We start from the raw sequence: 21,131 nt of genomic DNA on the forward strand, positions 1-21,131 counted from the left end.
ATCTTACTTTGTTGAATTTTTTATAAGTAAATATATTTTTAATAAAAATTAAAAAAATTGACAAACATATGATCTATTAAAATATTCTTATGAGAGAATTTTCTTAGTAACACATGATAGTTATTTTCTTAGTTGTCTGACAATAAATTTCCATTAATGTACACTTTCAAAGTTAATCGAATTTAATAATTAAACATAAAATCAATATGATACCTAAATAATGATATGTTCTATTTAATTTTTAATTATCGAAACATCACTTCAAATTCGAAAAAGATATAAGAATATAATAAATATGGAAAAATAAAGAGATTGAGTGATAAGAAAGTTATCGTACAACACATTGTTTAAAGTTAATAAAAATGGAGCACTTCATATTCTATTAAATATTACATCCCATAAGAGAATCTCAAATATTTTTAGACATTTTTAAAAAAAAATTATATATTTTATATGTCGGTTTGGTTCGCGTTTTTTTACTCAACACCAAATCAAATCAAACCAAATATCATCAGGCTTTTTAATCGGTTTGGTTTGACTTTTCGGTTTGGTGCGATTTTCCAGTTCGGTTTGTACACCCCTAACTGAGAGTTTCTCCGATCAACTTCTTCCTCTTGTCCCTTCTTGCTCATTGTGAATACCCATATTCATGTATGTTTCTACATTCAGTATATATCCTAGAGTTAGAGGCAGTCAGAAGTCTTGGAATTCAAGTCATAGAATAAAACAGAAAGAAAAAAAGATTTGCATTTTCAATTTGCCCCTCATGTTGGGTAAAGACGTAAAGCAAATTAAAAGGGAAAAAGCAAGTGAATTTACGGGTAATAAGTTTAGATCGCCTAGGTAGGAGTTGTAATTAATTTTCAAATGGGCAAATCCGAGTAAATATTTTGGAAGTGATAGGCATTTAGTGTTATTTCCTCAAAATTTAATGGGGTATTATCACTTTTAGGCCGAAAACTATTTACATTTCGTAGCTGAAAAAGTATATAAAATATGTACTCCCTCCGTCCACTTTTAGTTGCCAAGTATTCTAAAAATAAATTTTCATTTTTACTTGTCACTTTTCGCATATCAAGAGAAAAATAATTTATTTTTCCTATTTTGCCCTTAGCATTAATTACTCATTCCAAATTATTTTTCAAATCCATTAAGAGTATCATGGTAAATTATACACTTTATTTATTATTTCTTAAGGAGTGCAAAATCAATAGTGGACAAATAAAAGTGAACGAAGGGAGTATATAACATACAGAATGTATATATCTACAGAAACTATACAAAAAATATACTACTAAATTTTTCAGCTATTATTTTGAGAGTGACTATACAGTGTCATTTTCCCAAATTTAATTCTGAAAAGTGTAATTAGCTTCTTGTTAACATTTCCTAATTAATCCAACCATATATTATTATCATAATATTATCTTCTTTAATTTGTATGATACAAAAGTCAAATTAACATCTCATATATTGCTATCACGTGTGAATAACCGAACGCGGCTGTTTCCATCAAAGTTAACAAGTTTGAGGGAAAGAACTCTCAGATGTTTACAAGTTTTTGCACTATCACCTGCCACTAGGACAGAGAAGTCGGTGACAATTGCCCTCATTATCTGACAAAGCCAACTTAAAAGCTTAGAAACAGAAAAGATTTGCAGAGTCAAGATAAATCAATAAGGGCTCAAGTGGCAAACGAGAATCAGGAGAGACAACCAGAATGATGCAATGCGAGTTCCATCTTATTCATGGACCAACTCCAAACTTAAGTTTTTCTTTTATGAAAATCAACATGCTCCTACTTCGTAAAAAGATTTTATAGTTCTTTGTCCTTGGTAATACTCCGGGGCAGCCTACTAATGCTCTCATCCACTATTCTGTAGTGCCTTGAAAACTGCCTGTGGATCTTCCCAGCATATCGATCCACGTGGTCTTCAAATTTATTATACAAGGCAGGCACAGTAATGAATATAATTGTTCCTGTGGGGAATTGCAAAGGCAAAAGTAGACACCACATAAGAATTGGAAGCAGACAGTGGTGTATGAAAATACAATCCAAAATCATGGCAGATGCAAATTGTTGTTGAACTTTGGGAAATATGATTTGAGTAAACCTATGCAAGCAGCAACACATTCTTTTCAGAAAATGGGACCGACTAATGGAGAGCATGTTTATAGAGGTGGGGTGGTACTATATCATCAGGATAGGATCTTCAGAATTGCTTACAGTGGATCAATAAATAAGGATGGACAATATCATCTGAATCACTGGACGGAATCTTCAGAATTGCTCACAGTGGATCAACAAATAAGGATGGACATGGAAACCAGTAAAAATTGCTGAATAGTGTAGTGCAATCATTCAACAAAGAAATGCACCTCCGTTCAAGCGTATTAATTTCATATTGTCACTTTTCACCCGAGTTAAATAATATTCAGAGGTTTCATAGGGACACCAGATAAGTGCATAACACTTTTCAAGATTTATTCATGCAATCTTGAGATATTCTTAGCAAACATGATAAATCTAAGCCTCAAACGAACAAAAGTAACTAATCAATCAGCTGCGCATTAATCTCATACTATTTGGGGTAGACTATATAAGTCTTCTATGTCCAGTCCGGTCTATTCAAACCTATTTCATTTCAATACTAGTGACTAATTTATCCTTTAAGGCAAATCAAGGGTTCTCTAATCATCAAATTTATTTCTACATGAAGATACAAGTCTTTAGCTAGAATGAAAAGACTTCTAGCAGACAGAGAACGTAATGTAAATGTAAAAACAACTAAGCCTTAGTCTCTCATACTTGGAATTTCCATTTTTTAATGTTTTTTAGAGAAGTCCGAACTGATCTTGAGAGATTATACGTGTGTTAAGGCAATTTCCTCCATGTGATTATTTTATAACTGAGAATCCACATCTGGCACTTCTCTCCATGTGATTTTAAAAATACCTAATTCCCTTTTAGTGCCTTCAATCATCACCATACATAGGACATGGCAAAACTATCTAAAGGGACTTCTGTCATTTTAACCCTCTATCAGTTAGTTGCACACTCTGACTAATGCAATCAGTTCTAATTTTGTCCAATCCCATATGACTGCACACCCACCTTGAAATTTGCATTTTGTGATTCTTGTCTTGTGGATATAGCAGGCTTTAAACCCTTAACATTCACCTCCTATAATTAACAACACCAACAAGGGTGTGACCCAAACGGCTAATGAAGCTAGAATGGACCATGGGAGACCAAGATTCAAATCCCACAAAAGGAAGAAAAAAAAAGGTAGGTGATTTTCTTTCCATTTGTCTAAGTTTTGGTGGACCGAGTTACCCAATACTTATGCTGATAGAGAATAGTAGGTTCCGGAATACCCCATGGATTAGTCAAGGTGCACGCAAGTTGGACCGATCACCGCTGTTATACAAGGGAATGGGGAGATCGACGAGGATGCCGCACATCGCATTGGGGCGGGATGGATGAAATGGAGGCTCGCCTCCGGTGTTCTGTGTGATAAGAATGTGCCACCTAAACTTAAAGGTAAGTTCTATAAAGCGGTGGTCAGACCGACTATGTTGTATGGGGCAGAGTGTTGGCCAATCAAGAACTCCCATGTCCAGAAGATGAAAGGTGGCCGAGATGAGTATGTTGAGATGGATGTACGGGCATACCAGGTTAGATAGAATTAGAAATAAAGTTATCCGGAACAAGGTGGGCGTCGCCCCTGTGGAGGACAAGATGCGGGAGGCGAAACTTAGATGGTTCGGGCATGTGAAGAGGAGAGACACTAATATTCCGGTAAGAAGGAGTGAGAGGCTAGCGTTGGAGAGTCACTGGAGAGGCAGAGACAGGCCGAAAAAATATTGGGGAGAGGTGATTAGGCAAGATATGACGCTACTCCAACTGACTGAGGACATGACCATGGATAGGAAGGTGTGGAGATTGAGTATAAAGGTAAAGGGTTAGGTAGCCGAGTGTTATTCTTGTTTGTAGCAGTAACTTTGATACATCATTTAGTGTCCTTCATGTTTTTTCATATCACTAGACTTATGTTATTACTTGGTGCTAACTTTGTTTTCGGTTTTCTGATTGCATTATTTAGTATTAGTTTTGTACTTTCACTTTCGCTTCGGTTGTCTGATTGATTTGCTTGTATTGCCCCTCCCCTTTATCCTTCCTGAGCCGAGGGTCTTCCGGAAACAGACTCTCTGCCTTCTAAAGGCAAGGGTAAGGTATGCGTACACTCTACCCTCCACAGAGTCCACTTGTGGGACTACACTGGGTATGTTGTTGTTGTTGTAATCAATAAACAAATAAATAAATAAATAAAAGGCATTCACTCTCTTATAACATTGTTGTTCTCACAATGTTACACAGAATGGGATAAAAGGATTATGCAAAGCCTGACAAAAATATGATTCACTTTAAAGAGCACCCAATCATCTACACTAACAGGGACTTCATAGGTGTTCCAAAAATTGTCTAGGAACAAAAGATGTGCTCTCATTTTACAAAAGTGTTCTCTAGCCTTTTTTCGATCATTAAAAGTGTTCTCTATCCATTGATCCATTCAAAAACCTTTTTTTGCCTTCGTCCAAAGGCTTAATTGAACAAACATCCGTAACTACCATTGACTATAGTATTTCAAAAGAGTTCAGTATTTCGAAAGAGTTCAGCATAGTCAATCATAGCTGGCTTGTGATCTGACAGTTGTAACAGTAAATGGTCAACATCTTCTTAATTTTTGTATATGTAGAACCAACTGACATATGCAGTTCTCTTCTTTTTCAAGTCTTTCGCTCAAGAATCTCCTTTTTACCTATGTTGCGCTGACTCTCCAAAATGATGCCGCACCCGTGTCGGATCCTCCAAAAATGCACTACTTTTGAAGGATCCGACACACACCCGGTAACATTTTTGGAGAGTCGAGCAACGTAGCTTTTTACAGCCGAGTGAAAAAGCATACATTCCTTAGGGCTCCAGGAAACCAAACTGATAGGTAAAGGAATATTGCGTTCCTCTATTCAATAAAGTTCGGTAAAAGAATTTACCGAGAAAACTCTAGTCCTTTTCCCATCCATAGCCAATCATTCTGTTCCACCAATATTCTGCTTACAATGTATGGCCATTAAATTTGTGTTACTTCTTCATATATCATGCCATTCATAAAAAGCCTGAGCCTAGACATTTGAATTGTCTAATTTTAGGCACCACAATCCCATCTAATCTCACTTCACCTTCATTCTTCTCATGGAAGCAAAATTTATTGCATACATTGTATCTTATTTATACTTATCCTAAAATTATTATTCTCTAAAGTGCTTCCGTAAATTTCAACTTTTGGTTGACTCCCTCAGTAGTTCTGTCAATTAATACAATTCCTCCACAAATGGCAATATGGCATGCACCATAAAACCTCATTCTTTGTACTATTAGTTGGACCATCCATGACTAAGGAATACGAGTACAAGCTTAATTAAACCCCCTAATATAAACCTATGGATACAAGAAATACCTCTATATCTCCTGCAACGCTTTTCAAACACGTAATCACTTCCTCATACATGTTCTTTAAGGTATTCATACTTCTATATATTTTGTTTTTCATCAAACATGCACCAAAGAACTTTTCTTACTCTATCATATGTCTTCTCTATGTAAATGAATATCATGTGAAAGTCACTCTTTCTCTCCATATAAATTCCCATCAATCTATTAGCAAATTAGAGTCTCTAAGTACGTAAGACCTCAAAGACAGCAAGATATAAGCGATAAAAGTGTAGGGAAGAATAAATTCAGGGAACACATATATCCTTAACGATTCACCAACATATACAAGTCAAGTAATGAAACCGGCACATACCTATATATGCAAGCGTGAAGAAAGATATTAGGCTTCCTATAACAGATAGAAGCCAGAGAATAATAACTACCTGCAAACATGTCAAAATTTGGCTAACTCAGCTCTATGCGTTATCATTTGTCAAAATTATAACCTAGAATTGTACCCTAGAACAAAGCAAGAGGTAACACGTACCCTAGAACAAAGTAAGAGGCAACATTTAAGAGATGATAACCACAACCATAAGTTAAACCATCAGCAGCTACTATGGGTAGATCTAAAGCCAGGGCGCAACTACCTTTGGTGAAGGGGGTTCAACTGAATCCACTTCGCCGAAAATTGCATTATGCAAAAAGGCTAAAAGCAGCTTTTTTTATATATAAATAAACTATTGAATCCCATTGACATAGGTTTATATCTTAGGTGTGACATTTTTACACTTTCTCTGAATCTTCTTATTCCATCTTTTGGCTCTGTTACTGTCTACGGCGGTGGATAACAGTGATATCCACCTTGATAGAGTCAAGGTGGATAACTTATTGCATACAAACCAGAAAGGAGATGAAGCCAGTTGTGGCACTAAAGGCACAGATTATGCTCCAGAAATTCCCTCATCCTAAGGTAATACTTACTACTCGCCATGAAATGAGTCAAACTACGATACACCGAGATTCATAAGCACCTTATAATTGTTGAGGGAAAGCAAAATATTACTGGTCATCTGCAACCAATGTTACAGAGTTAGTGGAACATCCTCCATTTTGTTACCGTGAAAGTTAATGCATTACATAACAATAATGGCCCTTTCTCTTTCTCATCATGCTTCCAGGTCAATTCTAGTTCTCTCTTGAGTTTCTCCATTTGCTCGAAACACTTAAATGACCAATTGGAGGTCATCGTTTATGTTTTTTGGAGGTCACATTTTAATTTCTTTGTCATTGTCAGAGACAATTTACCACATTAATCATGCCCTCATGCTTCTTCTTTTTTCCGCTTTTGGGATAAAGAATAGTGCCCTCATGCTTAATAAGCACTAACCTTGAAGAAGAGTTTGAAATCTTTGCCAAGAGTGATATCATGAGCCATGAGTAGCATATAATTGATTTTGACCCGAAATGATGCCGCAGCATTATTGACCATTTCTTCTGACAAGACTAACTCTGGTAATGTTGGGAGTTGTCTATCGAAGATACAAAAGAGAAATATCAGTTGGACTTCACCACAGGAGAACGAAAACAGAAAGAGATAATATAAACACATTAGTGAGATGTGTATGAGAATAATACTTCTTCCTGAAGGCAGCATAGTTTGCACGGAGAAAGAGCAGAACAATCAGAATCAGCAAGACATCAGAAGAAACTGATAAGAAAGGTAACTCTGAATACTCAAAGATGAGCCATGCGACTGTAGCAGCAACAATTATGCCAAAAGAGACACGCCTCCGCCTCCATAATATAACATCAGCAGCTTATACCAAGTGAAATAACAAGTAAGTCTACAAGTCATCGAGCAGCAAGAGTGAACTTGCAGAAGACTGAATTAACGAAAATGTAAAACACTCAACACTGACAATGAGATAACTAATGTATTTATCAAGGAGGAAGTGGAGGAAGAAATGAAGGTAACAGACGTTGAGATTGTCGTGAAACATAACTAAGCCTTCGTTAGAATGCCGGTTCATACACTGATTGAGTTCCAATTCCCAAATCTAGTCTTAGAGCACATCCCTCATACAAAGCAAGAGCGAAAACATTCGCAGAAAGTGAATCTACCAGTAATAACAGGAGCAGTTCAATTCCAGTTTACTACACTATCATGAATAAAAACAAAGTTCAACACTAAAGCTGCAGGGCCATAGTGCCAGGCATTTCCGGCATGAACATAAAACAGAATCATATACAACAATGGTTTTCCACTTCTCATGCTCCCAATCTTATTCCTCGGGGTCATAAATTACATATTCTATATTGCTAAGCTAATATAAAACCATAAACTTAAGGATCAGAATTCATACTTGATCAAAGCTATATGAAAATATTTTTGTGTTAAGATAAATGACAAAATAACAGCTTCATCACTATGTAACTCGGCGTAACAGTTCAACTAAACAGCAGACTTAGTGTGAGTTCATTTAATTCTCCAAAATTATGTGTATGACTTGAAAAAAGGAAAATAATAGGGGAATTTACCTTTTCCGCCGCCCATCATCTGATGAAAAGAGGTTTGCCGGCCGAACAACTTGTACGTAGAGCTCGCCGCCGCCGATGATGTTGACGGAGCACAGCAAGCTCCGTTATTGCCTCTTCCATCTCCGTTCCCTTCTATGTTGCAAAGATCCTCTGAATTCTCCATTCAATTTCACTGTAACGCATTCAGTATCATACGAAACCGTCAAATTCATATAAAAATAGGAGAAATTCACATACCTGTAGCTAAACTAAACCTGACCTTCGTAGGGTATGGATTAGTATATAATCATGATTAAAGGGGCTTTTGATGGCTAATTTTGTTAAAATTCTGCTGCCGTTTGAATCTTCAACGAACCAATCGGAGATTACAATGAGAAACGATATCGATGTGGGAGTAATTATGACGTGGATGCGGCGGTTTTATTAAAATGATCTCTTTACGCGCGATCAGTGAATGACTTTCACGCTCCGAGATTTTTCTATTATTTTTACACAGCGTTTATGGAGTAGTAGTATTTGTTTTTTTTTCACCCACTCCGCGTTCATATCTGTAAATGAGAAAGAAAAAACGCAATCCACGTTCATCAGCGCTGAATATGCGGTAAAAATAACACCAGCTGCTCCTTTGAGGGGTCGTCTGGCACGGTGTATGCGAATAATGTTAAATAAGTTATATTAATAATATATGGATTAATAATATATGGGTTAGTAATACAATAATTAGTTATGCAAAGAATATTTCTTATTTACAGTTTTTTGTGGTGTATTAAAAATTAAAATATATTGTAATTTTTAAGAAAATGAGTTATTTATAAAAATGCCTTCCATATTCTTTAACTTTAAGGAATTTTAAGTACAATTTTATTTTTAACAATACTAATGTATGTATTAATAGCTTTGGTATTGCTAATACCATGATTTGCTATGTATTAATTATACATAGTATAATACCAAATATATTGTATAACTAATACTTGCATTAATAATACATAAGTTAAAAAAGTATATCAAACAAACAATTAACAATATCAAAAACTAATGCATGCATTATTTTCTCTATGCATCCTACCAAATGACAAGTGTTTGAGTTGACTTGATTTAGTCCTTTTTATTAACAATTAAATTCTATGCATCCTACCAAATGACAAGTGTATGAATTGACTTGATTTAGTCCTTTTTATTAACAACTAAATATAAAGAGTCCTTTTTTTACTTAGTAATTTAGGGTCATTGGTCCGATAGCTGATGGTGTTTCAACAACCACAAGAGAAAAGTGACCAAATTTTTCTTCATTTTTCCGAGTTAGCCTGTTTGGACAAGTTGAAAAAATTAGTTTATTTTGAAAATTATTTTTTTAAAGTATTTTTCAGAGAAATTCTTTTAAAGAGAAGCAATTTGTGTTTGATTAATCAATCTAAAAAGTACTTTTGAGTAATAATTTATATTTAGTTAAATTAAAGCGCTTTTAAGTATCAAATTACAAATAAGAAAATGAAAAGATTTACTTGATAGTTAATATTATATAAGTAAATAAATAATCTCAAAAATTTATTAATAAAGATAATAATTAAAAATTTATTTTATTTAAGTAAAAATGAAAATAAAATTAAAAAGCACTTTAACTCTTTCAAGATAATTTAAATATATCAAAAAATTATTCTACAAATATAAAAACATTCACTACACAAGTCACTATATATTAGAAAGTTATCATTAAAATAAAAAAAATATTTATACATTAATATCCTAGGCATTAGGTTTAGAATAAGTAAGGTTATTTTGGTATATTATATTTTACTAAGTGTATTTTTGATAAGAAAAAAAGTCAAAATTACTTTTGCTTCTAGGGAGAAGTTACTTTTTTTGCTTCTCAAAAAGTGTTTATTCTTCTTCTCAAAAAACAAGTTTTCCCCCATAAAAAAAAACTTGGCCACATAACTCAAATTGTGAAAAAAGTACTTTTTAGAAGAAAAAAATACTTTTAGCCTTGGGAGAAGCTTGGCCAAACATGTTATAAATAAATACATTGCTCACATATTACACTGATCACAAAATGTCCTCCTAAGTTAATTTCAGGGCACTTCTGTCCATTATCATTGTAATCCCATTAATCATAAGCATTTTCATCATGCTTTTAACTTTATACTAGAAGCAGAAGTGTGTTCAAGAAAAAGGTTTTCTCCATAATTCTTCAAATAATATTAAATCAAGCCAATCGATTAAACATTTCAAACTTTTACACCATTTCTAAACTAAAATCACTCACATGCTATTTGACAATACATCAGCAATATCCTGATTACCCTTAGCATTTTTAACCCCCACTCAAACATGAGATTAACACTCAAAACAATGATTACTCATCTTTAGCCAAGGATGAAACAACCTCACTACATTTTTAACCTACTCGAAGCCCTTAATGCAACATTCCAATAGTCCGAAATTTAATTACATCATGAAAACTTGGCTAATCAAACAGAGACAAACTAAACGACATTATGAACAAATGACTAAACACATAAACATCATGAAAGATCAGTACTGCCTTTATTCCATCTCGATTAATTTTTACTGTTATAGTAAATTATTGTTACTGAGAACATATATTATAGCATAACATAAAATTTTGATTTCAAAAAAAATTTGACCTATATAGTCTATTGTTGTTATATAGAATGACTATTATGCATAAGTGTGACTATATATAGTAAGCTTATACTTTTAAGTTTGTGTATATTATAAGGTCAGAGTTCTATTATATATGGTTTCATTTTTTCCCCACAAAAAGAGCAATAATGAAGCATAAGGGAAAAATGAATACAATTTAGATGAATCAATTTAAATCGAACTGATGCTACTTAACTTTTATGTTTATTAAACTCAAGGATAGGGGTTGCAGCTTAGAGAAAAATTACTTTCTCCAAATTTGTGTATGAGCTAACAAAGCACTCACTGCACTAGTTTGAGGACAAAAAAAGATACTTCTTCCAAAGTATTAATTTCAATAGCAAAGAATGGAAACAATTAGATAATATTTTCTTGCTAGTCAAAAGAAAATAATTACATAGGAGATTCAATAGCACGTTATGTGATCAATGGGAAGGAAAGGAACGTACGGAGCTTAGATCCATATTTCCAGTTTCACATGTATTAAGGCCATTAATGGTGAATTGGTGATTAACTTTGTTCCATCAAGAGAAGTGTTTTAAAAGGCGTTTTCGGGGCGAGTGGCACCAAAAACGCTCAAAGGCGACGGTGTTGGGCGAAAGTTTCAAAAAGCGTACGCCAAGCAATTCGGGGTATACGCCCGGGCGTTTGAGACGCGTTTTTTTAGTGAGGCGTAAGCCCCAAAGATTTTTTCAAATAAAAATAAAATTTGTTGAATAAGTGTTTCATATAATACCCAAATTCTCAAAGTTCAGCTTGGTAATTACTCAAAAGTTTTAAAAAGGAACTGAAATGTATTAAATTTAAAAGTCAAGACCTTTTTTATTGATTGAAACTCTAATTCATAGTCTTTTCAATTTTTTTATCTTGTCCGCTAGTCTGCTAATATCTCCCAAAAGCAACGAATATTCAATTATTTTTTTTACAAATACAAAGAAAACTCAATTCTTTTTCATAGCAGCAAATTCAAAGTTTAAATTCCAGTTTAGTCATCCTTTTTGTTCCTCTATGTAAAAAACTTTATTCTTTTCGACTGAAGTTACTTGAGCTTCTAAGTAGCGTATAATAGATTGTTTTGACTAGTTTTTTGTGGGGATGAAGCACATCTATATATATATATATATATATATATATATATATATATATATATATATATATATATATATATATATATTTATTTATAGTTTTCTTTAATTTTTATGCAATTTTACCTGTTTATAAATATTTATTGTAATTATATTATTTTATAAAATATTAAAAATTAAATACCTATGGGGCTTATGCCTCGTGCCTCGGGGCTTACGCCTCGCTGAGACACATGTAAAACGACTCGTATTACGCCCACGCCTTTTAAAACATTTATCAAGAGAGGGTCCCCAAATTACATTAGTACTATTTATTTCAAAAGCTGCCAAAAAAGAAGCAGCAAATCCACATAATTGATGAGGTGAAAACCATTCATGAATATACTAAAACCGTTCTTAGATTAACATAGGCGGAATTAGAATTTTGAGTTTGTGAATTCTGAATTTTAGAAAAGATAGTTTACCGAGTTTTGAATATATTATTTATATATATTATGTAAATTTTTTTAACACAAATACAAGATCTAGACAGAAGCTACTGAATATTTTTGATGGCCAGAGTAAAACTTGAAGTATAAATTTAGTCTAACTTATGAATTTTAAGAGAATAATTTAGGCCGTAAGACATCATTAAATGTTGGGACCACAAAGTAACATAAGCATTCCAAACTAGGTGGACTCTATATGCTAAGTGTCAAACTCTAAGGATCAAACCAACCAACATTTAAGATTAAGGGACTAATTGGGTTATTGTCTCTTGAAGAAGCAAGCACGTCCCTTCAACTTCTTTCTTTCCCATCACTTCCTTTCTCAGATTTTGACTGAGATATATGCATACATATGTAATTTACATTTCCACATTAGAAAAATTCATCAAACTCAGTGTTATACACGGTTTGGTGAGCTTGCACCAAACTGTTGTTGCAAGTTGCATACTGACTATAGTCACTGCCCAACTTTTTATTTGCCCAAAAATTGAAGTTGAAAATATTCTCAGATATTGTACGATCGGATCTTACGCACAGAGCTTAAAAGTGGGCGCGTGAAGGATTTTAGCTGTGTTTTGATCAAATTTGCTGCTGATTTTTGGAATTTATTTAAGATGTGAGATTTAGTGCACTCTTCATTTGGTAAATTGGCTGATTCTTTCATTTGATTACTTATGTTTGTTTTGTTGTTGGATCTAGATAAAGAGCGGAGGCAGACAGCTGTAGCTGAAGGAAGGATGAGTGAGAGCAAGCGTTTTCAGCTAGGGACAATTGGAGCTTTGTCTCTGTCTGTTGTTTCGTCAGTATCGATTGTGATATGCAATAAAGCGCTTATGAGCTCTTTAGGTTTCCGTTTTGGTGAGTTAAATTTCGACATTTGGTTAAGTTCTGCTTCCCATAATTGATCAACATTTCCAAAAGGTGCTCGTCATATTTGATTCTTGAATCGAAGCGTAAATATTGAATAATTGATTAATTTTCTGCTAATTTGATACCATAGCTTTTGCCAGACTATATACTTTCCAATCCAGAGCTCATCCGAACCAGTAGCTTTGATCGGACCCTATGCATGTGTTAAAAATTCACTAAGTACATATAATGGATTCCAACCCAGTAAATCAATTGAGTTCTAGTTGAATCCGAACTCGACTCTGCATAATGTTTAAATCCTAGATCCGCCTCTGCCGTGTGAAGTTGAATATGCTTCTGTTTTATGTCATGCATTACCCGTTTCTGGTTTCTCATAAGATAAAAAGTTATCCTGGCATGATAGTAGCTGTATCAATCACCAATGGGTGAAAATTAAGTTAATCCTCCCTCGACAGTATTGTATTTCAATAAATCTGTGGTTGGATTTCTTAGTTAATAGTTACGACGAATGTTTATAGTCTCGAACTTATAAACTGCATTTAATATCACTTTGTGGTTGCAAAACTCATGCTTGAACCACTTAAGGAGCCTCTACTGTTTACCTAGATTTTCAAATTGGGCTGTAGTGGCTGTTACAGGTTTTAATTCGCTTATTCCAAGTCTGAGATAGAGAGGATATGATAATGTACTCGGTAAACTTTGTTTTATGGCAGCTACAACTTTGACAAGCTGGCATCTACTAGTCACTTTTTGCTCCCTCCATGTGGCGCTATGGATGAAGTTATTTGAACACAAACCTTTTGATCCAAGAACTGTAGTTGGATTTGGTATTCTCAATGGAATTTCAATTGGTTTGCTAAACCTTAGCCTTGGTTTCAATTCTGTTGGTTTTTATCAGGTACATTCTTTGCCTTCATCCACCTTCATCACTATTTCAAATATAAATGTCCATTCTGCCTAATGAATTCTGAACCTCAAGCTTTATCTCTAAATGTGCTAGATGACGAAGCTTGCAATCATTCCATGCACTGTACTATTAGAGACACTATTCCTCAGCAAGAAATTCAGGTTAGTTTATCTTTCTCAACAACAAAAAAAAAGAAATTCAGGTTGCTTGATCAATTTTATTGGGTTAAGCGACGTTTTGATTGATGCATTTTCTTTGATTTGCTACATTTTCCTTCACACTACAACTTTGGCTAAAACATGATCTGGATAACACCTAAAGTTGCATAAACTACTAGGATAAGTTAATTCACTTGTCAGTCTTGACATCATGATTTGGTACGGTTAACTCAGATTAGAACCACCAAACTCAGCGAAACATATAAAGAGTGAATCATGTTTCCATAAACAAACAACTGATTGTTTTAAGGTGTTCAAGGGTGCTATAGCTTCTACTCATGGTTTTGTTATATTGACACTAATGGAATTTGCTTTTTGCTATGTAATTTTCTGCTAGGTTTGGTAGATTCGTCGTCTTCTCTATTTGTGATTTAACTTGAAACTTCTCTTCATTATTACAGTCGGAGCATTCAACTCTCTCTTTGCGTTCTTCTTTTGGGTGTTGGAATTGCAACTGTAACAGATCTACAACTGAACTTCTTGGGCTCTATCTTGTCACTCCTTGCTATTCTTACGACTTGTGTTGCTCAAATTGTATCCTTCTGAAGTAGCTAGCTCCTCATTTTCATTGTTTTGCACTCCTTTTCGTACTCATTTTTCACATTTCAAGCGATGAAGCAATAGTAAGCGAAGGGTTATCACTTCATGAGTGAAGTCATGTCCTTCGAACAATTACACACGAAGTGATCCCCACGAGAAGAGGTCGGTTCATTGAATCTCAACTTCGAGAAGTTGATAGTCATAAGGGTCGAGCACCCCGGTGCACAAGGTATCCCGCATATACGCAGGGTCCGGGGAAGAGTTGCACCCCAAGGGATGTGATGTAGACAACCTACCCTAATGCAAGCATTATAGTACTAAGATTTCCATATATATATTTCATTTTTTTGGTTATAAAAATATTCAACAACAACAACATACCCAGTATTATCCCACACCGTGGAGTCTGGGGAGGTTAGTGTGTACGCAGACCTTACCCTTACCTTGTGAGGATAGAGAGGATGTTTCCAATAGACCCTCGACTCAGGAAAGTATAAGCACCACATTAATGAAAATATAGACAAGAAGGGACAGTATCAAAAGGCCATATAAAAGCAGAATAAAAACAATAAGATAGTAAGGTAATCAACAACGAAAAACAACAATGGTTAAATGTTTTTTAATGTTAAATGTTTTTTAATTTTTGTAGATTGTGTGCTTCACTTCTTGCTTTTCCATTCAAGCCCCATGGAGATTGTCACTTTTTCGTGCTTTTCCCTCTTAAGAACACTGCGTCAACCTGTATAAGGATCAGATATGGTGATTTTCGTTTAATAGAGGACTTTGACTTAACTGCGGACTAGTGAGGGATGCATTCCTTTTTATTTTTGTGATGATGGTGGTGACCGGGCCAGCTTGTGTGCACTTCGACTCATTCCACATGGTAGCTATTACTTCCCACCAGTACAGGTACCGGGTAACTCTGCCCACCAAGTCTTAGAAGGGAAAAATCACCTGGTGTTTCTTTCCTCCATTGGAATTTAAGCTGAGACCTCATGGTTCTTCCCCCACTCCATTGATCACTAGGTCACACTCTTAGGTGCAGCGGAGGCGCCGCAGGGATGCATTCTTCATGCTATCAGTTTTCATGTTTAGCTTCTAATGTGGAGGAAGATGCAAAATCTTAATGCTATCTATGTAACCGACCTCGAACTTATAACTTGCTTTGTTATACCTGCTGTCTTTTGGAGCTGCATTTCCTTCAATTTTATTAATAATTTTGATCGTCTCGACATTCATAGCTTTTCACCTATGTTATTCGCATCAAAACATAATATGGAAAAGTTTGTAAATCAATTCTCTTCGAAAGCTAGGTCTTTTAAGACATATATTTGCCGTGGTCCATGAATATGTTCTACTAGTTATTTCTTAATTAGCTTCGTTCAGATGACCAATACCATCCAGAAGAAGTTCAAGGTTTCTTCAACACAACTGTTGTATCAATCTAGTCCATACCAAGCCATGACTTTGTTCATCTCTGGTCCATTTCTGGATAAGTTTTTGACTCAGCAAAATGTATTTGCCTTCAGATATACACCACAAGTGCTGGTAACATTATAAACCCTTCTTTGACAATGTATTTACTGCTGTTCTGATGTGTATGGTCCCATACCTGATTCATTTTTATAATTACAGGTTTTCATTGCCCTCTCCTGCTTGATCGCAGTCTCTGTTAACTTTAGCACATTCCTTGTGATTGGAAAGACATCCCCTGTCACCTACCAAGTCCTTGGCCATCTCAAAACCTGTCTAGTATTAGCTTTTGGGTATATCTTACTTCATGACCCATTCAACTGGAGGAATATTCTTGGAATCCTTGTTGCTTTGATAGGAATGGTTCTCTATTCATATTATTGCAGCCGCGAAGGTCAGAAAAAAATTGCAGAAGTATCGGTACAACTTCAGGTATGACGTGATATTTTTGTTCTATCAAATGCATCATGCAACTATTGTCATCACTTCTTTTTTCATTTAAATGATACAGACAAAGGAAGGTGAATCTGATCCTCTAATAGGCCTGGAAAAAGGAGTTGGTGCAATAGATGATGTAGCTCTGCCGATAGCCCCAATTAGAAAAGCAGACAAGGACTTAAATGCTTGAAGATTGCGATTCTTATTTAGCATTCCAAGATGCATCAATCTGAATTATGATGAAATTGACAATTCACCATGGGACTTATGCAATTGCAACAATGCTTCCCCTGCTTCAGAATCGTATGAGTAACAAAAAACGCCCATTTGGATAGCAGTATGAAAGTCTAGATTTGAGATGTCACCATTATTCTGTTGTAAGCAATGCATTTACTTCCCTGGTTCCTTGTATAATTAGAATATTTGAAGCATAGTAAAAGTGATTTGCTTAGAAATTATTTGAGTTCTAGCTGAATAATGTTATCACTTATAGCATATTTCTTATTTTTAAGCAGCTTCTCCCCAATAAGCATGCTTTTATTTGTTTCCATTTGATGCTTCTTAGTCAAATCCAGCATATAATTTTGTCATTTTAATTGGTGAAACATAACTTTTTCTGCATAATAGGTGATCCATTATACAAATATGTAAATAACTCAAAGAGAACCCAAAGGGATCCTAGTATCCCCTGGGGCTACTAGGGCTTTGGTGACCTGTGTTATTCCTTTGCCCCGTTAGCCTCCTGTTTCAGTCAGCATGTACATGAAAGGTGTGAAGGTGCGACGCAGAGCCACTGTCGCGCGAAACTAATCTTACTGATGTAAGTTCTTGTCTTGGTTTAATCACGAGGGGAAGGTTTCCTTGTTTAACCATAACAAAGAAAATGGAAATGCTGCAAACGAGGGATGACAGATTATTTTTACAGATGTGACCAATAAGGCAATAACTCTGTATCTTTTGGCTCCATAAGCTTGGTGTTTATTGGTTCCATCCCCATGTCCAGACTTTCAAAAACAGAGTATTTTTGCAAAGCAAATTGATAATGAACCAAATTCTGCATTCCAAAATCTCCTGAGAATAGCACAGAGAGTATTGATTGATTGGTTAGTTAGGTACCATGGTCCTGAGGAAAATCATGATAGAACAGGAATATTATTCATGCTTGGAAAATGCCTTCAAATCACTGGCAATTTTGTACTAATCTAGGAGAATACTATGTAGTAAGGAAATGTATTGTACTTGATATCCTCTGCTGCAAGTCTAGACAACCTAGACTGATATCTGAAATGTATGGGTCTTATAAAAGGTCAAAATTCTGTCTATACATAAGAAATCAAGGTTAAAAGGAAAAACGAAAAAAACTTGAGATCCGCCGACATGTGCAAAGCAAATTGTGCTAATACATATTTACCACCAAGGGATGGATGAGATTACTCCTCTCTTAATCAAAGGTCTTAGGTTCGAGTTCTAGCAAAGAAGAAACACTTCTACCAGGTAGGAGAGTCTCGCACAACTAGAATCCGGATAAGTCGAGCTTTCGGATTCACTTGCCAACCTGTGTGTCTAGAGGAAAGTTGTAATTTGCCATTGACTTCATAATTTTTTGTTGAAATCCATTTTGGTGGCTGGTTAACTCTATTTTTTTTATCTGAATGTCAGAAGTGCAAGCAAAAACGTGATGATACAGGTCATGTGAAGATGTGCTCTTTAGGTTATTTAAACGGTTGGGCTGTGCAGTCTGCCCTCTGAAAGCCTTTTTAAGTGTTTGTCGAGTAGTCAAGTTTTGCTAGGGGTGGACATTCGATATTTTGGTTCGGTATTTAAAAATTTCGGTTCGATATTTCGGTATTCGATTTATCAATTGTGTATATCAAATACCGTACCAAAATATTTCGATACGGTTCGGTATTTCTTATTTTGGTTCGGTACGGTTCGGTTTAGACTAAATTTTCACTATCTCCCTAACTCCATTAACTAATAGGAAGTAAACAACTGAAATATCTTGTTTATTTCTTCTGCCATGGATTAACCAATTCTCCACAATCTATTCCCAATTTTTCGCATGAATGACTTCCACCAAACGTAGTTTTTGGTATATTACATATTTAATTAGAAATATTTAATATTATAAAAGGTATAATAATGAAATAATTTCATTTTATATTTATGGAATAATGATAGTATATTGCATATTTAATTATATAAAGGGTATAAGATACATACATACTTAGAAATAAATATTTACAGAATAATATCGGTATAAATATTATATATTCAGAATTCCGCCAAAATATTGATATAAAAATTCTGGAGTGTATTATATGTTATAATTCAGTTTGTGGTATATTTATCGTATAAATATTACTATATGTTTGGACTATGTTATATAGTTGTATGAATTTCACTTTGTATAATATAGTACTATTATATACAACATATATAAATGACATAATGTACATATATAAATAGGTATGTTCCATATAGTGATAGATATATACGTATAATAAATCTAACATAAACCATCAAAATCCTACAGAATAATGGAACGCATGAAACACCATAAGATGCATTTCAATGTTGGATATTGTCGGATTAAGGAAGTATGTCAAAAGTTCTTTAAGATGGTAGAGAATGTCCCATGATTTATGCATCTTGTCTGGTCATTAATTATTTGCTTAATCTTTATAATATGTCATTAGTGTAAAAAAATCTTTCATTTATATAATAAATAAAGAATATTATTATTTTCTTAAATAATTTTTAAAAAGTGCTCACCCATGTCGATTCATCTTTGGAATTTGGGGTGTGGGCATAAGGTTATTGGGCTAAAAATTAAAAATAAAGTTGGGCTTGGACTAAATTATTTTGGTATTTCGGTATACCGAAATATCAAAAATCCAATACCGTATATCGAACCGAATTACCGAAATACTGAAAATTTTGTACCGAAATACCCAAAAAATCGAAATACCAAATTAATTCGATTTAGTTCGTAATTAGATTTTTCGGATTTTATGCCCACCTAAGTTTTGCACTTTAAACTTTTTTGAGTTTGAAATTTTTTTGTGTTTTTGCTTAGTACAGGTGGAGCACGCACGGGTGCTTCTTTAGTTGCAATTAAGGCGCGTTAGTTACTCTACCCTTAATCTTTTTTTATTTAAAAGCTATTTGCAGTATTACCAGCTAATTTTCTATTCCCAGAGCTTGGAGCCCTATCTATACCTATCGAAGGGAGAGATTAGTTTCTCTTACAACTAATCTCTCTTACAACATTTTAGGTGATAAGTATAACATTTGAACCATTAGTGCTCGCTAACGAGTTTAGAAAATGTCAAAGTTCTGTCCTCTATGAGGAACAGTTAGAGGTCTGTTTCATGAATACTTAAATACGGTAGCTGTTGGCAATCCAGTCCAAATGTAGATAATAAATGATGTAATGTGAAATTTGCGAATTTGTTCTCGCGTTGAAGATTATATACAAAAGTTACAGTTAAAATAGTCTCTTTCCATTGTTCCTGAGCACTTTTACATTAACGGAACTTTAGCGTTTTGTCCATCATCTTGTCTCTCCCTTTCTATCCTTCTCTATTCCTTTAAATTCAAATGCAACAAGTTAAACTCAAGTACTCAACCGTGTCGCCCTTCTCTCCCTTGAATAAATAAATGGAGGAAAAATATTTTTCTTTGTGTTTTACGAAGGAATTCTCGTGAAAAATATTTTTCATGAAAAAGTCGTTGATTGGTGTTTGGTTACAGAAAAACATTTTTAATGTTTACCCTCAAAATCGGATAACAATTAAATTTGTTAGTGATTTTAAGGATATGCGGATTAATTTGATACAAAACGATAAATTGAATTGCTATTGAATAAACAAAGACAAAATAAATTCAAACCACACGAGTTGGATAGTTTCAGCCTCAATGAAATAGTCCCTCTCGAACCGAGCTCACCAAGACCGGTATAGATGAAAAAGAACAAGAGTTGGAGACAAAGAAAATAATAATATAATTGATTTTGAGTGCGTGTTACAATGTGTCAAATGAATGATTAAACCCTCTTTATATAGTAGGGGAGTCCTATTTTAGGTACAACTCTATAAAATGTAAAATTCGTTGATTGCTGGTTCCTTATCGATACGTGCCGAGTTCCCGCCGTAACATTCGGCCGGTCACGGATATTTCGGCCTTCGGTTGGCTATGCTGGATTGTCTGACAACATTCTTCGAAGTCGTTCGAGACTAGGACCGATTCTGGGATCATGGCCTCGATATTCTCGAAGGCAGGCATCATACCCCGGGTTCTAGCCCGGTGGAACTTTGGCTCGATTTCGGTCCCTTATTGCCATATCTCGAGCCTGCTTATCTTATCGGAGGCTAGGATGCACCATAAACTCGATTTCACCCGTATACA

At 34.6% G+C, this 21,131-nt stretch overlaps 2 protein-coding genes across 6 annotated transcripts; one reads left to right on the forward strand and one right to left on the reverse strand.

The window, feature by feature from the left end:
* Positions 1-430: 430 nt before the first annotated feature.
* LOC107815381 (reticulon-like protein B16) lies at positions 431-8,541 on the reverse strand. Of its 5 annotated transcripts, XR_012708827.1 has the most exons (7): positions 8,273-8,534; positions 8,036-8,207; positions 7,133-7,313; positions 6,885-7,026; positions 5,868-5,937; positions 1,717-1,980; positions 435-659 (listed from the first exon to the last, which is right to left on the reverse strand). XR_012708827.1 is itself a non-coding variant. In XM_016640952.2 (6 exons), the coding sequence occupies exons 2-6, from the start codon at positions 8,196-8,198 to the stop codon at positions 1,817-1,819; spliced, it is 720 nt and encodes a 239-aa protein (XP_016496438.1). In that variant the 5' UTR covers positions 8,199-8,207; positions 8,295-8,534; the 3' UTR covers positions 1,454-1,816. The 5 variants fall into 5 exon arrangements, 3 of the variants coding, with proteins under 3 accessions (XP_016496438.1, XP_016496437.1, XP_016496440.1); XR_012708828.1 differs by lacking the exon at positions 5,868-5,937 and having other exon boundaries at positions 431-659; positions 8,273-8,541; XM_016640952.2 differs by lacking the exon at positions 435-659 and having other exon boundaries at positions 1,454-1,980; positions 8,295-8,534.
* A 3,961-nt stretch (positions 8,542-12,502) lies between these two features.
* LOC107763583 (UDP-xylose transporter 3) lies at positions 12,503-17,247 on the forward strand. The gene is made up of 8 exons (XM_016582073.2): positions 12,503-12,891; positions 12,975-13,133; positions 13,859-14,043; positions 14,146-14,213; positions 14,672-14,804; positions 16,197-16,358; positions 16,446-16,715; positions 16,795-17,247. The coding sequence occupies exons 2-8, from the start codon at positions 13,013-13,015 to the stop codon at positions 16,909-16,911; spliced, it is 1,056 nt and encodes a 351-aa protein (XP_016437559.1). The 5' UTR covers positions 12,503-12,891; positions 12,975-13,012; the 3' UTR covers positions 16,912-17,247.
* Positions 17,248-21,131: the final 3,884 nt, after the last annotated feature.

The sequence above is a fragment of the Nicotiana tabacum genome, chromosome 4 (assembly GCF_000715075.1).
Source record: "Nicotiana tabacum cultivar K326 chromosome 4, ASM71507v2, whole genome shotgun sequence".
Classification (NCBI taxonomy): domain Eukaryota; kingdom Viridiplantae; phylum Streptophyta; class Magnoliopsida; order Solanales; family Solanaceae; genus Nicotiana; species Nicotiana tabacum.